The 26,126-nt window shown below is 41.4% G+C and overlaps 1 protein-coding gene across 14 annotated transcripts in view; it reads left to right on the top strand.

The window, feature by feature from the left end:
• Positions 1 to 24,080, top strand: part of LRRC49 (leucine rich repeat containing 49) — a 57,473-nt gene extending 33,393 nt beyond the window's left edge. For 7 of the 14 annotated variants that reach the window (XM_088657013.1, XM_060282923.2, XM_060282922.2 and 4 more), the window contains 6 exons: positions 8,514 to 8,751; positions 12,394 to 12,579; positions 14,400 to 14,509; positions 17,004 to 17,157; positions 18,408 to 18,467; positions 23,424 to 24,080. In XM_088657013.1, coding sequence (XP_088513139.1) covers positions 8,514 to 8,751; positions 12,394 to 12,579; positions 14,400 to 14,509; positions 17,004 to 17,157; positions 18,408 to 18,467; positions 23,424 to 23,630 — 955 coding nt within the window. In that variant the 3' untranslated portion in view covers positions 23,631 to 24,080. The remainder of the gene's footprint in view (positions 1 to 8,513; positions 8,752 to 12,393; positions 12,580 to 14,399; positions 14,510 to 17,003; positions 17,158 to 18,407; positions 18,468 to 23,423) is intronic. The other 7 variants (XM_088657014.1, XM_088657012.1, XM_088657011.1 and 4 more) reach the window with 1 other exon arrangement.
• The last annotated feature ends 2,046 nt before the right edge of the window (positions 24,081 to 26,126 follow it).

Genomic DNA, 26,126 nt, shown 5'->3' with positions numbered 1-26,126 from the left:
CCCCTTTCCTTGCCCCAGGAACTCTGCATTAGTGTAGTATTAAGAGATTTCCCCCCTCCGTCCAGTTAAAGCAAAGTTCTTTGTGTAATGTTTTCTTTTACTTACTTTCGGACGGGCTGTGAAGCTGGTTTATACTTAGTAATTTCCTGATTGTGAACACTGTGGTTCTTTAGCCAAGCTGTCTATAATAAAATGGTAACATGTAAAATAAGTTTCCACGTTCTTTCTGGAAGCTGTAATTTACTTTTATAGGAGAAGATGTTGGAATAATAATAATAATAATAATAATAATAATAATAATAATAATAATAATAATAATTTATTATTTATACCCCGCCCATATGGCTGGGCTTCCCCTGCCACTCTGGGCGGCTTCCAACAAACATTAAAGTACATCAAATATCACAGTTTAAAAACTTCCCTAAACAAGGCTGCCTTTAGGTATTTTCTAAATGTCAGGTAGTTGTTTATCTCTCTCTGATGGGAGGGTGTTCCACAGGGCGGGTGCCACTACCGAGAAGGCCCTCTGCCTGGTTCCCTGTAACCTCACTTCTCGCAGTGAGGGAACCGCCAGAAGGCCCTCAGCGCTGGACCTCAGTGTCCGGGCAGAACGATGGGGGTGGAGACGCTCCTTCAGGTATACTGGACCGAGGCCGTATGGGCTTTAAAGGTCAGCACCAACACTTTGAATTGTGCTCGGAAATGTACTGGAAACGTACTGGGAGCCAATGTAGGTCTTTCAAGTTATGTGGTCTCGGCAGCCGCTCCCAGTCACCAGTCTAGCTGCCGCATTCTGGATTAGTTGTAGTTGCCGGGTCACCTTCAAAGGTAGCCCCACGTAGAGCGCATTGCAGTAATCCAAGCGAGAGATAACCAGAGCATGCACCACTCTGGCGAGGCAGTCCGCATGCAGGTAGGGTCTCAGCCTGCGTACCAGATGGAGCTGGTAGACAGCTGCCCTTGACACAGAATTGACCTGCGCCTCCATGGACAGCTGTGAGTCCAAAATGACTCCCAGGCTGCGCACCTGGTCTTTCAGGGGCACAGTTACCCCATTCAGGACCAGGGAGTCCTCCACACCTGCCCGCCTCCTGCCCCCCACAAACAGTACTTCTGTCTTCTCAGGAGTCAATCTCAATCTGTTAGCCGCCAACCATCACTCTTGCCTTTCCCCCTCTCAAAATAAAGTGGCAAAAATACTAATTTTATTACAAAATAACTGTTTGCTGGGCTACAGTCTTGCAGAGTTTAAAAGGATCCTGGGCATTTTCCAGACAGTGAGTTTTTAAATTTCTCCCTCTCTTTGGTAAGTGGGCCTGCAGTTCATGGCACCATTTACACTGAAGGAAGACTATTACGCCTGTGTTGGAGTAACCAACTTTGGGATGGCTTTCAGGGCTTGTCTCCCCTCCACAACTTGAGGCTTTTTTCAGGGCATTGTCTCACATTTCAATAATTTCAATAAATCAGAATTATGTAGGTAATAAAATAACAGATCACCCCCTTTTTATTAAACTGCTGAGCACATACAGTTAGAAGCTGTTGCTTTAAGTAAGTGCCAGGATTTGAGCCTGTTGTGGCCCCTAGAAACCAGGACCAAGGGAAGATAAGCAGAGATTCTCACCTTGTGGTGGCCAAAGGAGGGAGCTACAGGAGACCTACAACATTCTCACTCTCTGCTGGGCCATAGCTGCCAAGTTCTCCCTTTTTATAAGGGAAATTCCCTTATGCTGAATAGGCTTCCTCGCGAGAAAAGGGAAAACTTGGCAGCTATGAGCTGGGCCCAAGAGAGAGTTTCAGTACCCATATACTTTCCAAAGAACAAAGATAATCCACTGAGTCTTGGCAAGGGAACGAACAATTAGAACCCACGATACAGCAGGCATGTGTCTAATCTCATATTTATTCAGAAAAAGACAGATTTTTTAGTAGCTTTAGTGTAATGGATGCATGGGAGGGTCTGTAGTTCTTAGGAAGACACTGAGAAGGTCCCAGCTGTTGACATGAATCATGCGTGGATTAGGAAAGACCATGAGACACTTTCCTCCAATATGCTAAGTAGCACAGCAAACTAAAACATAAAATAAAATTTCAGTCACTCCCCCACCATAACTTTACACTTACGATGGCAAGCCTTTGCCAATGTGGTATCCTCCATGCTGGTTGGGGCTGATGGGAACCATAGTCTAAAACATCTGGAGGGCACCCTGTTGGCAAAGACTGTGTCATGGTATAATAGGTCAAGTTCAGAGAGGCAATGTTTGATTTTTTTAATTTAAAAAAGTCAACACAACCAAACTTATTTCCAATGTCATTGTTCTACTGTTCTCTGGAATTACGGTACTTTTAAAAAAAGCTCTGTATGTGATAAATTTGATGAACTGAGCCAGTACAGCACAGCACAAGGAAAGTAAACTTAATGCACAATGAACATTCTCTGAGTGGTGCCTAGATTCCTTTAGATTTCTAGAAATATGCCCAATTGATGTTGATGCCAATATTTTTTTAAAAACATGTTGGCGCAAAGTTTGGGTTTTTCCAGTAAGTGCTGAGACAAATTGTACATTACAATATCCCCAAATATCTGACAGGGAAAATTAGATTAAAATGTTTTATGTTAAATAAACAAGAACTTCAGAACTGGGTAGGGAGCAAGCTTAATAAGACTATTCCTAATACAGCATCTGTGAAGCATATTACTGTTGGAAGTATTTCATATATATTCTCTCAATAGCCATGTAAAATATATTAGGATTATACCTCCAAAGAGGTGCCTACAACAAAGTGTTGAAGTGCATCCCCAGCTATTAACAGAAGGGTTCCATCCACTTGGATTTCCGTTCACAGGAGTGGTGGTGAGGAAGAACAGTGACTCCCCCTTTCTTTCCCATATTCCTGAAACCATCTCCTACTGGGTTTGGGGCTGGATGCCAATCCTTTTTTATTTATTTAAATTTTATAAAGATTTTTCAACAAGTTTTAACATATTCAAAAATTCAAATTGCTTTTTACAATTTCAATTCACACACCCCCTCCGCAACTTCCCCCAACTAACTTCCCTTTCTGGTTTATAACATTTGTTTGTTCTGCTTATAATTTTATATACCTTATATACTAAAATTAAAATTGTATTCTTAATCTATTCTTAACATTTTTACCGAATATTTGTGTTTTCTATTTACATTTGTCCATTGTAAGCATATTATATGAATGAAAGGCACAAATACAGGATGGGTGACACCTGGCTTGAGAGCAGTACATGTGAAAAGGATCTAGGAGTCTTGGTAGACCACAAACTTAACATGAGTCAACAGTGTGATGCAGCAGCTAAAAAAGCCAATGCAATTCTGGGCTGCATCAATAGGAGTATAGCATCTAGATCAAGGGAAGTAATAGTACCACTGTATTCTGCTCTGGTCAGACCTCACCTAGAGTACTGTGTCCAGTTCTGGGCACCACAGTTCAAGAAGGATACTGACAAGCTGGAACGTGTCCAGAAGAGGGCAACCAAAATGGTCAAAGGCCTGGAAACTATGCCTTATGAGGAACGGCTTAGGGAGCTGGGTATGTTTAGCCTGGAGAAGAGAAGGTTAAGGGGTGATATGATAGCCATGTTCAAATATATGAAAGGATGTCATATGGAGGAGGGAGAAAGATTGTTTTCTGCTGCTCCAGAGAAGCGGACACAGAGCAATGGATTCAAACTTCAAGAAAGAAGATTCCACCTAAACATTAGGAAGAACTTCCTGACAGTAAGAGCTGTTTGGCAGTGGAATTTGCTACCAAGGAGTGTGGTGGAGTCTCCTTCTTTGGAGGTCTTTAAGCAGAGGCTTGACAGCCATATGTCAAGAATGCTTTGATGGTGTTTCCTGCTTGGCAGGGGGTTGGACTGGATGGCCCTTGTGGTCTCTTCCAACTCTATGATTCTATACAAATCCTGCAAGTGAGTTCATTTCAATGCATTGTTTCTGTATATACATCATTGTTGTTTAGTCGTTTAGTCGTGTCCGACTCTTCGTAATGCTTCCCGCAGTTTGATCAAACTCATGTTCGTAGCTTCGAGAATCACTGTCCAACCATCTTGTCCTCTGTCGTCCCCTTCTCCTGGTGCCCTCCATCTTTCCCAGCATCAGGGTCTTTTCCAGGGAGGCTTCTCGTCTCATGAGGTGGCCAAAATATTGGAGCCTCAGCTTCAGGATCTGTCCTTCCAGTGAGTACTCAGGGCTGATTTCCTTCAGAATGGATAGGTCTGATCTTCTTGCAGTCCATGGGACTCTTCAGTACCATAATTCAAAAGCATCAATTCTTCAGCGATCAGCCTTCTTTATGGTAACTAGCACTAATTCAATGCACAAAGAAGACATTTCTGCTTTTGATATCTGTGGACCAAAGGATATGTGATGCTGAGTGGTATCAGGATTTTTTTTTAAAAAAATTGATGGCAGGTGTGTTTGTGTGTGTGTGTGGGGGGGGGGTACTCCATCAGGTCCACAGAATATCAAGAGGGGAGGCTTAAGTCTTTCCTCCCCTTCCATGAACCCTCCCACCCCCCATATTCAGCCATTTTGCCTCCATATTTGTTCTTTTAATTGACATTGCCTCTGTAGGGGCCACCCACCAGGGTGTTTCTTTTGCTTTAATAGATCTTTGTATCTTTCTCATACTTTTATCCGTGCTTTCCTAATTATATGATTATGAAATCCTTCATGTATCTTCCCTTTGTTATACCATAAATATGCATACCAACCAAATCTGTTATCATGTCCTTCCAGATGTAATAGATCATTATTTTTTAATTTGACCCAATCCCAGATCCAAGTAATGCAGTTTGCCTCATAATACAATTTTAAGTCTGGAAGATCCTTCACATCTGCTAATATTTTATGTTTTATTCTCAGCTTCTTCCCTTTCCAGATAAATTTAGATATATCTTTTTGCCACTTCTTGAGGGAAACCGTATCACTTATTGTTTGGAATAAAAACAACATTTTTGGCAAAACATTCATCTTGATTGCTGCAATTCTTCCTATTAAGGAGAGATTCATTCTTCCCCATATTTCTAGATTCCTTTTCTGTCATTCTAGCATTTTTCATAATTGTCTTTATAAATATTAATATTTCTAGTTGTGAGACAAATTCCTAGATATTTAACTTTTTTGTGGATTTCTATTTCTGTAATTTGTGATCATTCTTTTTTATCCACTTCTTTTAGATTTTTAACTAATAATTTGGTCTTACTTTTATTTAAGTTAAACCCTGCAACTTGCCCAAACTCCTGAATTTCTTCTATTACTTTTGGGAGAGAATCTTTAGGATCTTCTACTGTAATTACCAGATCATCTGCATAGGCTTTCAGTTTATATGATTTCCCCCCTATTTTAATTCCTCTAATATTTTCATCTGCCCTAATATTTCTCACCAGGTTTTCTAATGAGAGCCAGTGTGGTCTAGTGGTTAAGAGCGGTAGACTCGTAATCTGGGGAACCGGGTTCGCGTCTCCGCTCCTCCACGTGCAGCTGCTGGGTGACCTTGGGCTAGTCACACTTCGCTGAAGTCTCTCAGCCCCACCCACCTCACAGGGTGTCTGTTGTGGGGGAGGAGGGGAAAGGAGATTGTTAGCAGCTTTGAGACTCCTTCAGGTGGTGATAAAGTGGGATACCAAATCCAAACTCTTCTTCTTCTTCTTCTCCTCTAATACTAATATATATAATAAAGGTGATAACGGACATCCTTGTCTTGTTCCTTTTTGTATACTAGATTTCTCTGTTACCACCTGATTAACAATTGATTGTGCTTTTTGGTTTGAATATATGGATTGAATTCCTTTCCCAAATTTATCTCCAAAATTCATTTCTTGCAAAAAAATAATAATCCATAAATTCCCAAGAGACATTGTCAAAGGCTTTTTCCGCGTCTATAAACATAAATGCTGCTTGCTTTTCATTTCACACTTCCAGGTATTCTATAATGTCAATAATATTATATTCTATTATTATTATTAATAATAATAATTATTCTGCTTGGAAGGAATCCCGCCTGATGTATGTAATCTTCCAATACTGATTTCATTCTGTTGGCCGTTATGTTAGCAAGTAATTTATAATCATTATTTAATAATAAAATTGGTCTATAGTTATTAACTACTAGGTAACACATCAGCCTCTTGTTTGGGAATTAAAGTTACAGATGCCTCTTTCCATGTCTCTGGGACTTTCCCTGAAATTAAAATTTCATTCATTATCTCCTGTAATGGTCTCACCAATTGGTCATTTAATTTTTTATAAGATTTTACTGATAATCCATGTGGTCCTGGCGATTTCCCTTTTTTGCCATATTAATTGCATCTAATATTTCCTGTATTGTTATATGGGCATTTAAAATTGCTGATTTCTCTTCTGTTATCCTTGGCAGATTACTAGCCTTCAAATATTGGTCTATCTCTTTGCTTTTTTCTCTTCCTTTCCTATATAATTCTTTGAAATATTTAACAAAAACCTTCCTAATTTCTTTTGGGTTGTCTATGATTTTTCCGTTTAGTTTAATTTTATTTATGATATTATTTGCTCACTTTTATTTAATTGCCATGCTAATTATTTCCCTGGTTTGTTTGCATATTCAAAATGCTTTTGTTTCATTCTTTTTATTTTTCACTCTATTGATAATCATTGAATATTGTGTTTGTAATAATTTTATTGCTAGCTTATGGACTCTTTATTAGGTTTGTCTATTAGCTCTTTTTCATTTTTCATTAATGCCTCTAATATCTCCCTTTTCTTTTTCTCTCTGTTTCCTTCTATATGTATTTTGCTGAATGAATAAACACCTCATGACTGCTTTACTGGCATCAAATACTACCTGTGTTTTGGTGCCTTTATTAAGATTTAATTGAAAATAATATTCTAAAAATTTTTGTGCTTTTTTCTAAAACATTTTTGATCCTCTAGTCTAGCAAATCTTCATTTAGTCTCCATCTGAAGGTGGATTGATTTTCATTTTGCATTTCTAAAAATATAGGGTTATGGTCTGATATTGTTCTTGGCATTATCTGTATTTTCCTTACCTTCAATTCTAATTCTTTAGACATCCATATCACATCAATTCTTGTGCTGCTTCTGTGTACATTGGAATCCACTTTTTATTTATTTATCTGCTTTTATGAATTCCATACCTAACATTTTGTTACTAAGGACTCTGATGTTTTTTCTCTATATGTGTTTCTTGGAGACAAACTATATCTAAATTTTGCTTGAGAATTATGTTCCTTTTTGTTTTATTATTTAAGCCATTTACATTCCAACTTAATATCTTTAAATTTGCCATTTTGTTTTCTTATTTGTTTTAACCTAAAAGTTTGTTTAAGCTTCACATTTTTCTTGATTGTTTAAATTATCTATATCGCCACCTATTGCATTGCCTGCCTCTCCTTCTATTCCCATTGGTGATTTATCTCCCTGTCCTGCTGAGCCCAAAGGGGCTGGTACTGAATATGGGTTGTCAAATTCAAAATCTTTGCCATATTTGCACCAGAATTCTTGTGCTTGATCTTCATTTGCCAATCTATGTTTTTTGCCTTTAAATTTGAAGGAAAGTCCTTCCGGAAAGTCCTATCTGAATCTTATGTTGGCTTTTTTCAAACCATTCGTTATAAAATGGAATCTCTGGCGTTGTTGTCATAATTGGGGTGTGTGTGTTCCTTATACATGGTCACCTGAGTACTGTCAACCTGGAGACAGCTTTCATAGCTTTTTTGAAGGATAGCACCTTTGATTTTCTTAGAAGTAAATGTTACCTCTTGGATCAAATTTGGTAACAACTTTCTATTGATTCCACCAAAGATTCCTGGCTCTCCCCCATCCAATCAGTGTCTTGGCTATATATGTTGTCAAATCCCGTTCTCCCTAATTCTATGGCAAATCTCTTATTCTAAGGACATTGGATTTTTGTCTCGTGTCAAGCAGAGCAGGTTGTAATTCAAATTGATCCTGCCTACCCAATAAGCCTCATGTCTGCCTTGATAACATCCTGTTCTTCCTGTAAATCCTGTAAAAAAGTGGGGGGGGGGGCTGGATGCCAATCCTGAACCTGAGCATTGCTAAATTTTGTATGAGAAGAGGTTTCTGGAGAACAGGAAAGAGAAATAGTGCCATTTCCCCTTTCTTCCCTCCTGAAACCGACCTGTGATCGAGAGGGGAGTTTTCTAATCTCATGCCATGCATTATCCTGACCTCCCCCCACCATAAGATGAGCCAGTTCAATTCCCTTCTTATGCTCTTCCCTAATGCTCTGTGGCTCTTGAAGACCCCTATTCAGTCCTTGTTGGGCTTGAGTTCCATGACCACTCTTTTAAATTGTTAAGAGATAAGGGGGCAGCAGGGGGTGCTGGAGGTGTAAATGACAAGCTGGTATCACAGCATCAAGTTCATCTATTTTGTTGTAGAAGTGTTACTGAGCCACATGCTAGTTGCCAATCAGTAGGGCTTGTCTTTAAAAGACTGTTCTATTTCTCCTTGCAGGTCTCTTGATTCACTTTTGAACAAAGGCACACAAGGGCTGTCTGTCCTGGATTCACACTTGGTAGAGATAGAAGGTGACACCGTGTACCTATATGGCTCTGGAGCTCTGGAATCCCTTGATCGAAATTGGAGTGTTCAGACGGCTGGGAGCATCACCACAATCTCCTTTAATTTCATAGACTTTGATGAAATTGTTCCAGTGTTGCCAAAACTGAGGATCAGATTTCCCAATTCTCTAGTAAGAAGTTTTGTTCTTGATCTTTCAGCAATCTGGGACAAGAGGCAGGATGCCCAAATGTCTAATTTGGTTCAAGAAAGAACATACAAGGGGCCCTTCTGGATCAGGCCAAGACTCCATTTAGTTCAGCCTTCTGTTTCCCGCAGTGGACATCAATATGCCTCTGGAAAAGCCCACAAGCAGAACATGAGGGCAATAACACTCTCTCTTCAATACTCCCCAGTATCTGATATTTAGTAGCACACTGCCTCTAATTGTGGAATGTTTAGTAGTTTGTTTAGTAGTTTGACCATTTGACTCAGACTGAGGAGACCCATGGCCATGAGGCTCACTTGGTGGCTTTGGCCAGCCACATTCTCTCAGCCTGACAGGCTTGTTAGGGAGGGAGCACCCTGTACACTACTTAGAGCTCCTTGGAGGTGAGATAAAGAGATAAATTCTGTTTAGCCATCATGGCTAACAGTGAAGGTTCCATGAAGTAGTATAATTATACTACTTCTCCATGAAGTAGTATAATTCCCCTTTAAAACTTTCAGATTTATGACCGGTGCCACATCTTGTGGCAAGACAAGAAGTACTTTTCTTTTGCTTGTCCTGAACCCACAGCCAACCAGTTTTACCTTCTACCTTTTGTGGATGTCATTTGATGTAGCTTGTCTGTCTCTCTTATTTGTATGGCATACCACATGCAGCAGATAATTTATCATACAGCCCTTGACTTTCACCCGTGGATGGCAGACATTCACGTTGTAGAGGAAATGTGTGGCCTCCTGAGACATTATGTGGCAAGTAGTGCTCAAGATTGAGCAAACTTGTAAAAGCAGAATTTGGCACATGCTGCTGACTGCTATGATGGAATGACAGAGGTTTGCTCTTCTCAGCCATAGAAAATAATTAGGTGAAGAGCAGATTGCATCACAGCATAGATAAATTGGCACCCAGACCACACACCCACACAGCCTCAAGCACATAGTCATGCCATCTAGTCTGTACCACCACTGCTGCTTTTGCTTGCCTGGAAGAGAGAGACAAAGTGAGTAGAGGAAGCTCTACCTCCTTGCTCATATTTGTACATGTGTGCTTGGAGAGAGCAGGTGAACAGCAAAGAAGAGGAGGGGCTCCAGGGGTGAGCAGTAATAATAATAATAATAATAATAATAATAATAATAATATATTTGTTCCCCAGCCACTCTGGGCAGCTCCTAACAGAATAATCTATCTATATATAAATGTAAAAATCATGAAAGTGCGGGCTCCACTTTTCTCCGTAACCGCTTGACCGATCGTCCTGAAATTTTGACACAACAATCCAGGCCACTCCCTGAGTGTTGTTAGAAAAAACCCCACACACATCTCACACCTCCGCAGGTAAAAACCTGTTTTTCAACAAAGTAAAACAGCGCCCTCAAGTGGATTTCCTCCCACAGTACACCCCCTCCCTTCCTGTAAAATCTACACCACACCCACAAACCAAATAATGACATCATCAACCAAGCAACTGAAACCACCAAGGCAGCCATTATCAGACCCCTAGGCCCCTGCCAGGCTGATAGGCCCCCACTAGGCCTGGGGGGGGGGGGGAGAGGGCGAGCACCCGGATCGTAGGTTGCCATTTGGATCGCAGGTTGCCATTTCCTGGGTTTTTTATGGAACCGAACAACTCGGGTGCTTCGGAACTCGCCTTCTGTTGCTACGGGGCTGTGGGTCTTCGCTATTAGACCCCCCCCCCCGGTCGGGATTATTAAAGTTCTCTAGGTTCTCTGGGTCACCTACTCCAAAATTAGAAAATCCAAATAACAAAACACACACACACACAAAAAAACCCAAAACACACAACAACGCCCAAATCATACAATACCCACCAAAATAAATGATAACCCCAAAAATAAAACCAAACAATAATGTTCTTATTTCAATTTTTTTTAATCTAAATATATAAAAATGTTCACGATGCGTGTGCAGGGGCCAATGTATGGAGATACAGGGGGGAGGGGACAACACTCTCCGGGGAAAATAGAGGGAAGGGTGTCCTACCGAAACACAGGGATGAGCCAGGGGGTTGGAGGGAGGAGGGGTGAGATATGTCATGGATCGGGACAGGGTGGGGGGAATCGCAGGGATGACCCACAGCAACGCGTGGCCAGGCCAGGTAGTAATAACAGCAATAATAAATTGACAAAAATCAAATTTTAAAAACTTCCCTAAACAGCTGCCTTCAGATGTCTTCTAAAAGTCAGATAGTTGTTTCTTTCCTTGACATCTGATGGGAGGGTGTTCTACAGGGTGGGCACCTTTACCGAGAAGGCCCTCTGCCTGGTTCCCTGTAACTTCACTTCTCACAGTGAGGGAACCATCAGAAGGCCCTTGGAGCTGGACCTCAGTGTCCGGGCTGAACGATGGGGATGAAGATGCTCCTTTAGGTATACTGGGCCGAGGCTGTTTGGATGTGGATCTCAGCATGTGCTGAGTGATTCCAGGGTCTAATAAAGGTCCTGTCCAGCTCATGAATACTCACTGCAAGAGTCCTTGGTTTATTACCAGGTCCGGCTCAAGATGATTTGCTGCTTGAGGCAACACTGTCCAACCATCTCGTCCTCTGTCGTCCCCTTCTCCTTGTGCCCTCAATCTTTCCCAACATCAGGGTCTTTTCCAGGGAGGCTTCTCTTCTGATGAGGTGGCCAAAGTATTGGAGCCTCAGCTTCAGGATCTATTCCTTCCAGTGAGCACTCAGGGCTGATTTCCTTCAGAATGGATAGGTTTGATCTTCTTGCAGTCCATGGGACTCTCAAGAGTCTCCTCCAGCACTATAATTCAAAAGCATCAATTCTTCGGCAGTCAGCCTTCTTTATGGTTCAGCTCTCACTTCCATACATCACTACTGGGAAAACCATAGCTTGTAACTATATGGACCTTTGTCGGCAAGGTGATGTCTCTGCTTTTTAAGATGTTGTCTAGGTTTGTCATTGCTTTTCTCCCAAGAAGCAGGCGTCTTTTAATTTCGTGATTGCTGTCACCATTTACAGAGATCATGGAACCCAAGAAAGTAAAATCTCTCACTGCCTCCATTTCTTCCCCTTCTATTTGCCAGGAGGTGATGGGACCAGTGACCATGATCTTAGTTTTTTTTTTAAATAATTTTTTATTGCACAAAAGATAATACATACACATACATACATACCATACTTTGCTCAAAGAATAATACAAAAGATGAAGCATATTCATACATACCATACATTACACAAAGACTATTACAAAAATTAAAACATACAGATACATACCATACATATACATAATACATACATACCTAAAGTTTTTTTAAAGTCTTAGTTTTTTTGATGTTGAGCTTCAGACCATATTTTGCGCTCTCCTCTTTCACCCTCATTAAAAGGTTCTTTAATTCCTCCTCACTTTCTGCCATCAAGGTTGTGTCATCAGCATATCTGAGGTTGTTGATATTTCTTCCGGCAATCTTAATTCCGGCTTGGGATTCATCCAGTCCAGCCTTTCACATGATGAATTCTGCATATAAGTTAAATAAGCATATAAGTTAAATAAGACAGTATACAACCTTGTTGTACTTATTGTAGCTTCCACTAAATGTCTAATGCTGCCTGCCTCCTTGTTTTGCTTGTTTCTTTACAGCACTTGAAATTTAAGGAGAACAACCTTGCTGTGTTGAAACAGTTCAATGCCTTAGCCCAACTTCGCCGCCTTGAGCAGCTAACAGTTGATGCTCAAGGAAATCCAGTTGTCACCTTCACCCTGTGGAAGTATTATGTGATGTTTAGACTGGGTCATTTCAACCTGCAAAAAATAAACGGAATGGAGGTAAGAATAGGCAGCATTTTCAGGGGGGGGGCATTCAGACGCCTTAGAGCTGGTTCAGTTGATCTTATCACTGACTCACTTCTACAAGAGAAAATGCTTGTGTGAGAGGTCTACTCACAGTGTAAAACAATCTAAGCATGCTTGCAGGAGTCCCACAGCAGGGCTGTCTCATCTCCAAGGAACCCCAGTTACAGAGGACTTGCAAGAGTTCTTCCTGTCTCTTTTGCGTTGCTTACATGAATTGGTTGTTTATCTGGGCCATTTTTCTGGTGTTCTACAAGGCGACAGATCTGTCTATTGAGCCAACTGTCATTCCAACAGAAAAAATGAAGTCATTGTAGAAGCTAAGCAAGAAATCCGGAGGTCAGGAAGCAATAAATAAATAAATTAGGATCTGTGCTGTAATTAGTTTTTTTGTTTTTGTTTTGCAAAACTATTCTATCTTATGTTAAGTTCAGTATGTTTAATTGGTTATATTGGTCATGCAGGAGACCCTTAAATTAACTGAGAATTGGAAACCATTGTTTATAATTTGTTACAAACTGGGGTTATATTAGATAATTATTGAAATATATACCTAGGAGTAGAAATGGCAAGATTAACTTTCCAATTCTTTTCTGGCATGCATTAACCATGGAGCAGAGGATATGGGGGCGGCCGGGGGGGGGGGGAATCACTAAACTCAACTGAAACCTCCCAGAGGGAGGAAAAAGAAAGACAGGGAATAGTTACCCATTAACTCAGGACCTTATAAAGCAGAACACGCCATACCTCCGTCTGGACATTTTTCTTAGCTAAGCATAATTTATGAGAACATTGTAGAGCCATCTTGTACTCTCAAGCAAAATGAATGCCTCCCTTTTCAGTCTATCTTAGTCCACACTGTCCAGCCTTCACACTGTCCAGCCTAGTCAGCAGCAGGGCCAGAGAATGGGCTGCTTTGTAGCCCAGCAGCATATGGATAGCCAGCCACAGGTTCCCTACCCCTGTTCTATGGAAAAAAGCCAGTATTAAGCCTTGGCTTATGGAGCTGGCTTGTTTCAGCAATTAAGATTTAAGAATAACCATGCAATGGATCAATGCAATTGGGTTAAATTGTAGTGAATCTAACATGGAAGTGGAAGCTTCCACTCTCTTCCTTGCAGCCATTTAAGAGGAGGGAAAGGAAAATAAGTGAGCTGGAGGATCCCTGCAGCTAAGTCTGCAAGATGAGGGGGGAGAATAATGGTGCTGCAGAGAGAGTGTGTAAGTAATGTGCCTTTGAAAGATAATATAAAGGCTATGGCACCATATGAAGGAGCATCTCCACCCCCATCTTTCAACCCGCACACTGAGGTCAAGCTCTGAGGGCCTTCTGGCGGTTCCCTCACTGCGAGAAGCAAAGTTACAGGGAACCAGGCAGAGGGCCTTCTCGGTGGTGGCACCTGCCCTGTGGAACACCCTCCTATCAGTTGTCAAGGAAATCAACAACTATCTGACTTTTAGAAGACATATGAAGGCAGCTGTTTAGGGAAGATTTTAAAGTTTGATTTTTGTCACTTTATTAATAATAAAGTTTATAATAATAAACAGAGATTTCTAATAATAAGAGTAGACCTCCTTCAGTTCATATTGTGGGTAGAGTGACTATCAGTACATGAATCTTAAATTAAACGTGTAAGTTAACACAAGCCCTTCAGCTGTCCAAATAGGTACAGTATCCTCACCAAATGTGTGAAATATGTTTGAATGCAACCAGAGTGGTGAGGTCCTTGGCCCATTGTGTATTACCATGGCCCAGATTGTGCCACTTTGACCCCTTCATCTTTCCCCTTCTACAGGTTACCCAGAATGACATGGTCATGGCCGAAAATCTCTTTGGTGTCTTAGCATATGTGGCATCTTCAGATGTACCCTACTGTCGCCTGCTTTCATTACTCGGAGATTGCAGGTAAACATAAATACACACATGAGAGTCATTTTGCTTTGTATGCCAAGGCTCTGATTAGTTGCATACACATAGAGCTCCCCTGGGATTGTGCTTCCCCATTCAATTTAACAGAGGGGCCGCTTATTTGAATGCACAAAAAGAAGCCTCCTGCGGATGTCCCTGGAGGCAGAGGCGGAGCAAGGAGGTTGTGGCACACTCCGGGTGCCATCCTGACAGGGGTGACATTCTGCTTCACAAAGCTGTGAAGGAGCTGCTTCCTCCCCCCCCCCGCCCGCAACTCCCAAGCCTACAGTGAGCCGGGGAAAGGGGGGAGCTGCAAAGCGGCGCGGAAGGCAAGCCTACCCCGCTAGCCATTGGCTGCGCGCAGTTTTGCAGCTCCAGCTCTCTCAGAGCTGCAGCCGTGAGTAGAGGATCCCGCCGGCGCATGCATGGCACGTAGCGACGCTGCGTGTGCACCATATGTACGGCACACATGCATGCGCTGCTGGGCGGTTTGCCCCACCCCCTGACACCCTGCACTGGGTGACGGTTAGCCTTCCTTTGCCCCTGCCTGGAGGAGGTCTACAAGAGCACCTCTGGAGACATTTGGAATAGACAGTACAGTAGTGGGACAAGCAGACTGATTTTGTTTAGTTGGCTTCCCCCCTCGTGAACCTGCATGAGAACGCCATTCCACCCTAGAGGTCACCCTTCATGTCCCCTACTGCACAACAAATAGGGCCCTGGCAGAAAACCTCCTTCTTTTGTGATACCCATAAAATGGAAGGTCCTCCTTAGAGAGGTACATCTCCCCTTGACTGCCATGAAGACCATCCTGTTTTGGTGCAATTGTTCAGAATTGTGCCATCTGTAAGGTTGTGCTTCCTTCTTCTTTAACTCTGCTGTTCTAGTATGTTGACTTTCAAGTAGAGATTCATCACAAATGGTTGTTTCCATTCTGCTGCAGATGGTTTCTGCCAAATACTATGTTATTTTTCTCACTGTATGCTAGTTAATGTATGTAACTTACATTCATTACAGTGTAAAGGAAACATCAAAACAATGTGAACATACTGGTAATTAATTAATTATGTATTGTTTGTGGACTTAAAGCCGCCGCCCACAACATAAATGAATAACTCTCGTATCTGCTTGAATGATTTACATTCCTGATCACAGACAAATACACAAACCAGAAATTTCCACTTCCCTTTTCATTTTGCATGGAAATCTAGTGTGCATGTGTCTGCCATCATTATGCTGCTTCAGTGGAGACTTCTTCATTCTTTTTTCCTGGGAGACTTCAGTTTCAGATTTTGCCTACAACCACAAGGTGGCAATATCTTCCCATAATGATGGCAGATTTAGGTGCACACGGATACCCTTTCACAGGTAAGACAAGCTGTTCTTTCCCCAAACTTCCTGCTTTTAGGTGTGCTTTAGTTTTTGTAGTGTGGTGTTTCTCTCTAATTGTTGAAAGCCACTTTGACGACTCCTGTAGAACGGCAGAATTAAAAACAGCCACCCTCCCTTATTTAGAAGATTTAACAAACCACTTAACACAAAAGTTCCAAAGCTGTGCTCATAGAGCATTATTATCCTGATGTTAACATAAAGCAGCTTTATAAATTCAATTAGGCTCACATGTCTTGGTGGAACCACTGAGATAGTTGGTCTGGGGGTTGACAGTGTGTAGTCATCAATGGGTCGAACACAAAGTTCCTGAGAGGCTGCCTCCTCCCCTGCTATTCTTCCAGCTCCCTAAGATCACTAGGAAAGATCCCACTTCGGGTGGAGACATGGTTGATGATGACTAGAGAGAGGGCCTTTTATAGTGGATGTCATAGCTGCCAAGTTCTCCCTTTTTTTAAGGGAAATTCCCTTATGCTGAATAGGCTTCCTCGTGAGAAAAGGGAAAACTTGGCAGCTATGGTGGATGTATCAGTATTGTGGAATACCTTGACCTGTTGAATGGATGGCTTCCTTTCTGGACATTTTTTGCTGCCTGATATCTGATGGTTTCTTTAAATTGATTTGTTATGTTTTTTATAATTGTATTGTTGTTATTCTTTGTATTTTAATATATATTTTATTGTATTTTTATTTTAAGATGTTGTAGGTTGCCCTGCGTGGTGGCATGGGAACCAGAAGAGCAAGATAGAAACATTCAGATAAAATTAAATAAAGAAAATGTTTAGTTTCACTACTCCTTTTTTCAGTTTTCATTTTGGTCCATCGCCAATGTGTTTAAATTTCCCAACCCCAACCCCCCATTTCTCTCTCTCTCTCTCTCTCTTTCTGAGACTCATTTACAATATCTGTCAAACACATCTATCAAGGGGCTGCAGTTCTGAGATAACAGAGGAATACCTTGCATGAATCAGGCAGCAAGATATTCAGTAAGCTCATGAATTTGAATGGACAAGCACAAATGAAAGGTTATTAAGGCAGTGGCCAACCTACAATAATTTAGCTCTGTAAATCTCTCTCTCCCTCCTGCCTTGCCTGTCCTTAGGAAGAAACAATTGTGTTATCTTTTGGAAGCAAAAGGGAAGAAATTGGGGACTGCCAGTGAGGATGGCAATGATCGCCGAAAGCTGGGTGGAGAGAATGCCAGCCGGCTGGCGCTGAATTACACCACAAGAGATTCCCAGACAGAAAAGCTGGAGGTAAGGAGTCCCAGGTAGAGCAGAGACTATAAAAATTCCCAACTGTTTGTTTTTGTTACAGTAGCTCATTTACTTTTTAATGGGTTTATTGTATATTTTCTTCTGCTTGGAACAGTCCAGTTGACTTCTATCCAGCGAAACAGTTTATTTCGAGATTTAACTGGAACATAACCGATACCTCCTGCTCCGCAACCTAGCGGTAGCACTATTAAAAATATTCATATGCACATTTGTCATAAATGGAGATATTCAGCACAGGCTGGACATACCCAAAGACATTCTCTTTCTCCTTCTTTGTTGCTCTAAAATGAATATAAACAGGTTAGGGTTTCACGGGCAGAAAGCTGCCGATACATATTTGGTGCAGATGTGCAATTGAGAATGAGCAAATACAGATGTGTTTATTTTTATTGACCACCTTTCAGCAATGAGAGTTCCCAGGTTTAAAATTCACCGTTGAATCAGTTGGCGGTGTGGGATTGGGGGGGGGGGCAGCCAAAGTGTATGAGAGAGGTATGGTATCTTTTGACAGGAATGCCTGGCGTGCTCTGGTCCATGGGGTCAGTCATGAAGAGTCGGACATGACTAAACAACTAAACAACAACAACTACCATCTCCACCACGTGCCTTGGTAGCCTTCTAGAGTTCAGGCAGGCTGAGTGCCCCTCCAGACACTCCCAACTGCTTTCCAACTGCAGCACTTAGGGGCCCTGGACAAACAGTTAATTTGTTTGTCATTGAGAAATGTGTCTTGTGGCTCCTAGTGTAACCTCCTAGCGGCTAACAGTATGGTCTTAAAAAGGTAAAGGGACCCCTGACCATTAGGTCCAGTCGTGACCGACTCATCTTGCTTTACTGGCTGCTCATCTTGCTTTACTGGCCGAGGGAGCTGACATTTGTCCACAGACAGTTTTTCCGGGTCATTTGGCTAGCATGACTAAGCCGCTTCTGGCGAACCAGAGCAGCACACGGAAACACCGTTTACCTTCCTTATCTTTACCTATTTATCTACTTGCACTTTGACGTGCTTTTGAACTGCTAGGTTGTACCAACGGTAGAGGATTGGCAATTCAAAATGATAGAATATATGAATCTGGCTAAAATGACAGCTGCAATAAGAAATATTCCCAAACAAAAAATTCAGAATGAATGGAAACTATTAGAGGATTATTTTAAAAAAGAAGGGATAAGAACGAATCTGGTGATCTGCCTAAATTAAAAAATGTATAAAGAGAGAATCTTTTTTTTAGATAAATGAAGAAATCACACCTAGGTTAGGTGGTTTAAAAGATATAGAAGAAGAAAGCAAGGTAAATATGTTAAGAATAGTAAGCGGTTAGTCGTCAATTGGAAGTATTTTAATCTTAATTTATGTTTTAATTAAGTTTGATTGTTAGTTGAATTATCTGTGTTATTTGAGTTATATTTGAGTTGTGTTATGCTAAGTTATATTATGTTATGTTTATGTTTATGTAAGTTATGTTTTTTGTGATATTTCTTTATATTCTTTATATCTATAGATTATTTTATGTTGTATTTCTGTTTCTTTTTTGAGTGTAACATTTTAATAATTGAAATAAAGAACTCTTTTTAAACTTTAAAAACAAACAAAAAAGAACTGCTAGGTTGGCAGGAGCTGGGACCGAGCAACGGGAGCTCACCCTGTCGCAGGGATTCAAACCGCTAACCTTCTGATCGGCAAGTCCTAGGCTCTGTGTTTAACCCACAGTGCCACCCGCGTCTTACACATGTCCTAAATCCCATTGGGTTCAACAGCATGTATATCCAGGCAATTGTGTTTAGAATTGCCTGGATATAGACAAAAAAGTAGCAGAAGATAGAAGACAGATTAAAACATTATGTAAAAACTCATGTAAAAAAACAACCCACCACCAAAAGAGGGCTCGGTAGTCTACATTCCCTTTTCTTCACCGCTTGTAGGATCTGAGTAGTCTTCAAAGGCTTCATAACATACTGCAGTAGTCTAGCCTGCATGTGGCCAGGACATGAGACCACCTTTTGTATATTGATAGGTGGGCCTGAGGCTGAGGCCAGCTAGTGCTTTTTATGGCCAAGGTCAATTATGAACAGAGGACCTTCCCCACTCCCAGAGCCATGTGTACAGAATTCTTATAAAGATCAAGAAAAGTGAGGCTGTGTAACACAGGGATTTGAAGCAGTAAATAGTATGTGAGACAAGCTAATAACAAGGCTTCACTTCATGATTCCATCACATCTCAAGAAAAGACTATGTAGCAAAATAAGGTCCCTTGAGGAATCTCGCAACTGGGTAAATTGCAGGGTTTTTTGCGCCGGGGGGGGCGGGGTTAGTAGGAAAGGCAATGTTCCACATGTGCCTGTAGATCAGGGGTATCCAACATGGAGCCTTCTAGGTGTTGTTGGACTCCAACTCCCATCATCCTTGACCATTGACTGTGTTGCTGGGGCTCATGGGAGTTGGAGTCCAGCATCTGAAGGGCACCACATAGGCCACCCCTGCTGTGGATTTTACCAAACATCCTATGGGAACAAGTAAGAAGAAGAGTAACTGCCAACCCAGCTTGTCATCAACTGCAAACTATCATCATAAATGTGACGGGTAGTTCACCCTTGAGGGCAGAGAGTTAATGTTACATTTTGAGATTGTGGCAGCTGGAAGGGATTTGCCCTCTCTCCTACTACCCATTAAAAACAGTTCTGTGTGGTTTGCAGGAGCAAGTCATGACCTCACATTTTCAGCTGGGCTATAAATCAGTTGGATTAAACACTGTGACAGCTTCCAAAGAGCCAATTGTCATAGGGCTTTGTGGAGGCCAAATTGCTTGGTTTTCTAGATCTCATTGATCAAAAAATGTGTCCAACACAGAAGAAATACTGGTGGGTGGGTGTAGAGAGATAATTCAGCGATACAAAATCAATACATAATAATGGGAAATGGTGCTCTCTGGCACAATATTAAAGTACACTGGCTAACAAACTTTTTCATAACAATAGACTTCCAACAGTATTGACAGTAGAAGCTGCTGCATCCAACTGACTCCAAATGACTGCCAGCTTCAAGAAATACACACCAGTGTTGTTAATAGTTACATCCAAATAGCGAATTCCTGCCAACTGTGGCATTAAAAGAAACACACATTGTTGCTTTTTAAAGACTGCATTCCTTGCTACTATATATATATAAATGTAAAAATCGTGAAATTCCGTTTGACACTTTTCTCTGTAACCGCTTGACCGATCGTCCTGAAATTTTGACACAACGATCCACGCCACTCCTAGAGCGTTGTTGGGGGCAAAAATCCCTCAAATCGCACACCTGCCCAGGTGCAGACCTGCTTTTCCACCAAGTCAAACAGCGCCCTCAAGTGGCGTAGTACCCTCCTCCACCCCCCTTCCTGTGAAATCTAAGCCACACCCACAAACCAAATGACATCATCATCAACCAAGCAACTTGAAATCCCCCAAGGCGGCCATTAGGCCTTTGTTTAATGTAGGCCCCTGACAGGCCCGGGGGGGGGGGGAACCCACAACAACACACTTGGGGGCATGGCAAGGGGTTTTTACTTCACCATTTAGCACCACTAACCCTCCCCCCCCAAAAAAAACCCCACCAAAAAACCAACATTGCCAAGTGGAGGTCGGGGCCTGCCTGGGGGGGGGGTGGCACAGGCCACAGCACAGCCTTTGATTTATGCCAAGGGGGTTTTACTTTACCATTTAGCAACACTACCACACCGGTCATGGGGGGGGGGAACAAACTGAATAGATCATGGATCGGGACACATGGGGCCATTCACAGGGAATAGCCACAACACACCACACCCACAAACCCCGCCTCTGCCACGAGATCCTGTAAAACAGGAGGCATTGGCTCCATTTTACATACTAGGCCTCAGGTCTACAGCCCATTAAATACTATCCCAAATGGAGCCCTGGGTGGGAAGTGGGGGGAGGAGGAGCCCAAATAGGTCATGGGCTGACGTAGCTTATTTTCAAGGGATGTCTTATTTTTTATTACGCGTCCAGCCTTGCCTCTTCCTTGGGGCCCTCCAGAACTGCGCCTATAACTATGTCTTATTTTTGGGGTATGGCTTATATTGCACAAATGCTTAGACATCCTGCTATGGCTTATTTTATGGGTATGTCTTATTTTAGGAGAAACAAATGATTGTAAGCCTCTGTGTTGTTGTTTTTTTAAACCATTCACTTTCTCTCCCCAGTTTAAGTCCTCAGATATTTGCAGTGCACACACCCCACCCCATTTACAATCCCCTACCTTCCCCTTGCCCAGGCCAGGTAGATAATGTGGCCCTTTTTTAACCCTTTTGTTACTTTTCTCATTTTACTGATTGTGAATATGCTGATCGAGGCCCCCTTTAGATTCGGAGGCCCGCCCCAAGTGGCCCATATGACCCCCCTCCTTCTGTCTGGGCCTGTCTGTTGCTACGGGGCTATGGGGCTTCGCTATTTGATCCCCTCCCCGGTTGGGATTCTTTAAGTAGTTATCTGGGTCCCAGGGCACATCATCATCCCCTATCCTTAATCTAAATATATAGAAATGTTCACGATTCGTTCGCAGGGGCCAATGTATGGAGATACAGGGGGGAGGGGACAACAGAGGGCTCAGACAAAAGTAAATACTGGGAAATAGAACCCAGAAACGGACAATTCCTTCTCCAATGACGGGGGCCAATGTAGGAAGATACCGGGGGTAGGGACCAACACTCCCCAGGAACAACAGAAGGTTCAGACAAAAGTGCATGCTGGGAAATAGAACCCAGAACCTAACAATTCCTTTTCGAAGGGTGGGGGCCAAGGTATGGAGATACCGGGGGGAGGGGCCAACACTCCCCAGGGACAACAGAGGGAAGGGTATCCTACGGAAACACAGGGATGAGCCGGGGTGGAGGGAGGAGGGGCAGGATACGTCATGGATCGTGACAGGGTGGGGTGGGGGATCACAGGAAAGAACCACAGCAACGCGTGGCTGGGTCAGCTAGTATAATTATATAACCTTGGGAAGACATCTGAAGTCAGCCCTGTATTGGGAAGTTTTTTAATGTTTGATGTTTTATTATGTTTTTATATGTGTTGGAGGCAACCCAGAGTGGCTAGGGCAACCCAGTCAGATGGGTGGGGTATAGATATTTAAATTATTACCCCACTTACCTGTGGGAAAGCCTTACTTCAGAATACACGTGTTTTGGATTTTGCTGCTATTGTTTAAGCAAAATGAAATACAAGAGGCACTCCATATTTCCTTTTGCTCACATTGATTTTTGCGCGATATTAACATTAGGACTGTTGGGGAAGTTTGCTTTTGACTATTTGCGTCTTAAAACCATGGAGAGAAAAGGAAATTGGGACTGAGGGAAATGTTGGTAAAAGGCAGGGGTCAGCAAACTTTTTCAGCAGGGGGACTGGTCCCCTGTCCCTCAGACCTTATGGGGGGCTGGACTATATTTTGGAATTTAAAAAAACAACAAATTGTTATGCCCCACAAATAACCCTGAGATGCATTTTAAATAAAAGGACACAAGATGCATGTGTTGGGTTTGTCTGCAGCTGTTCAGGCGGAATGAAGATCTCTCTGTGGTGCACGTAGGGATCTCCTCCAGAGAGATCTAACAGGTTCCCTCTTTGACACAGCTTTTGAAAATGCATTTTGATGTTTGATTCTTTTTCTCCTGTCGCAATTATTTTTGTGGAAAAGTAAAGAAAAAACAGAAAATTGATGATAGATTTATTTGTTTGTATTTTTGTACAAAGGAATGTTGTTTATTCTACACTGCTGTGGTATTTTGTAGTGTTTAGCGCTTTATAAATATCCCAAACAATAAACAAATAGTTCCCAAGCAAGGGAGAGCACATGGCACTAATGGTCACACCTTGCTTTGATATTGACATTTGAACTGAGCTAACATTTTGTGTATTCATTTGAAGTGGAAAATACTTTGACAGCAGGCTATGGTCTGAAGTGACTAGAATATTTTTGTTTTTAGCCTACCTTGGCTTGCTTTATAAGTTGAAAAATAGCTTCCTTTCCCTTCTGCCAAAGGGAGCTTGGCAATGCTCAAACAGCTGCATTCTTTTACCCCAGCAGAACTTGCTCTCAAAACAGATCCTTTGGTGTCCCTTGTTTCACTGAGGACCAACATTTCAGCCCGTTTTGCTCTTATGTCTCTGGCATTTTTTAAATTAAGCTTAGCTGCTATGGAGGAATTTGTTTCCTGACTTTCACCCTTGCAAATGGCTCTTTTGCATAGGAAGCGAAGGACAGGAAGGACTTCTGCCATTCGTACATCCAAGACTTGGTGAAGGAAGCGGCTGACATCAATATGAAGAATGAGTCCTTGCAGAAGCTCTGGCCTCAGATGTTCATTGAACTCGTCAGAGATGCAGTGATTGAGATTCGCAATAAGGATTCCTACATGAAGCTCTGCCTGCAGCGGATCACCTGCCAGAAATCGTAGGGGCATGGCTTCCTCTGCCCTTCAGGGTCACTCTACATTTTCCACAAAGACCAAAATAGTGTAAAAATTACCATCATTCTAGGACAGTGTGTGTGTGTGTGTGTGTGTGTGTTCCATTGAAGAAGCCTCATTTTGACTGTAAAATGTTCCCTCCTTTGCATTTTCAGATGGAGTTCTTTTTGCTTGTTCAAATATACACCCGTTTGTCTATACACCAGCTTAAAGCAGCAATATGCAGGTAACTTGGTATCTGTTTTTTGTGGCGCTGCTCTTTGCTAAAGCACTCAAATTAAGAGGTAAAATGTCCCACTCGCTCTTATCCTCATCCTTTCAGCTGTTTTCCTGATTTGGCACTATTGTTGTTTGGGTTGGGGCAGAACTTCTCAGATGGAAATACTGGATTGGTGGGGATTGAAAAATCAATAAATTATTCTTTTTGTAAACTCCAAATTTGATCTTTAGAGAATTGCTTTCATTTGGTTACAATGCCACCCTGCAATGCTAAGCTTAAGGATTCAGTAGCAAAAGGTACTAATAGATCCTGCAAATACTAAGAAACAAATCAGGGATTTTTTAAAAATATATTTTATTTTTGCATTTTCTGTTTCGCATAAACAAATGAATTAAATACATATAATCCCTTTTGACTTCCCTCCCCCCCCCATTGTAGATTTTAATGTAATGATTTCCCCCTCTGCATCTCTTTCATAACTCAATTTGTTATAAATCCTTTGTAAATCCATAGTTCAAATTTTTACTACAAGTTTTCCGTCAATCCTACAAATGTATGTAATTGTTTACAATAGCTTTTCAAATAAATTATAAACTTTTCCCATTCTTTATTAAAGACCTCCTCTTCCTGGTTTCTAATTCTTCCTGTAAGTTTTGCCATCTCGGCGTAGTTCATAAATTTTAACTGCCACTCTTCCTTGGTTGGAGTTGTACCCTCTTTCCATTTCTGGGCTAACAGAGTCCATGCAGCCGTGGTCACGTACATAAATAGTTTTGTCTGGTCCTTCGGGATCTCTGGTCCTATAATGCCTTAAAGAAAAGCTTCTGGTTTCTTAGGAAAAGTTATCTTCAACATTTTTTTCAGTTCATGATATATCATTTATCATCTTACCTGACCACCACATAGGATAAAAAGTACCCCCATTTTCTTTGCATTTCCAGCACATTTTAGACTTTGATTTGTACATCATAGCTAATTTATATCAATTTCATATAATTCTCCTTCAGAGTATAACACACTAAATTTTAATCCTGTTGTCCATAGTCTCTCCCACGCTGCTCATTCAGTGTTATAAACAAAATCCTTGGCCCAGTGGATCATAACCAATTTGACCTGTTCATCTTTTGTTTGCCACTCTAATAAAAGTTTATACATTTTGGAAATTAACATAATTTTATTTCCTAACAGTTTCCTTTCAAACTGGGAGGTTTTATTTGAAAAACCTTATTATCCAACTTAAACATTTCATTAAATTGGTAATATTGCAACCAATCTGTTACTAATTCCCTTATATCTTCAAACCTCTTTAGTTTTAAATCCTGATCTACATCATTTCACAATTCTTTATAGATTGCCCAATCATTTCTCATACTCTCTTTTTTCACCGATATTGCTTCTAGTGGAGAGAGCCACTATGGTGTTTTTTGTTCCAATAAATTTTTACATTTATCCGTATAACATGGTTCAGAAAAGCTTTATGAACTTTAACCTTGTCATACCACAAATAAGTATGCCAACGAAATCTGTTATCATGCCTTCAAGATCTAATATGGAACCGTTTCCCAATGGTATCCATTCCTTTAGCCAGCAAAGACAAGATGTCTCAAAATATAATTTCAAATTGGTGAGGAGAATCCGCCTCTCCCTTTAGCATCAGTCAATACTTTATACAGTGGTACCTCAGTTTAAGTAAACAATTGGTTCCGGAAGTCTTTACTTAACCTGAAGCGAACTTTCCCATCGAAAGTGGATTAATCCATTCCAAACGGTCCACAGAGTACTTAAACTGAAGCGTACTTAACCTGAAGTGAACTTTCCCATTGAAAGTAATGGAAAGTGGATTAATCCGTTCTAGATGGGTCCACGGAGTACTCAACCTGAAGCGTACTTAACCCAAAGTATGAGTGTAATTTGTTCTGGAAGTCTGTACTTAACCTGAAGCGAACTTTCCCATTGAAAGTAATTGAAAGTGGATTAATCCATTCTAGATGGGTCCGCGGAGTACTTAAACTGAAAGTACTCAAACCGAAGCGTACTTAAACTGAGGTATGACTGTACTGTATTCTTGGTTTCTTCCCCTGCCAAATAAACCTACAGTAGTGATATCTTTTTGCCATTCTTTAAAATATCTTATATTGTTTGAAACAAAAATAACATTTTTGGTAGCACATTCATTTTTATTGCAGATATTCTTCGCATAAGTGACTAGTTCACCCTTCTAGGCTGTTTTTAACCTCTCTCCAAGCTTTCACATAATTATCTTT

The sequence above is a fragment of the Zootoca vivipara genome, chromosome 13 (assembly GCF_965207765.1).
Source record: "Zootoca vivipara chromosome 13, rZooViv2.hap1.1, whole genome shotgun sequence".
NCBI lineage: Eukaryota > Metazoa > Chordata > Lepidosauria > Squamata > Lacertidae > Zootoca > Zootoca vivipara.
Note: the sequence above shows the minus strand (reverse complement) of the source record. Positions and strands in the feature narration are given on the sequence as shown.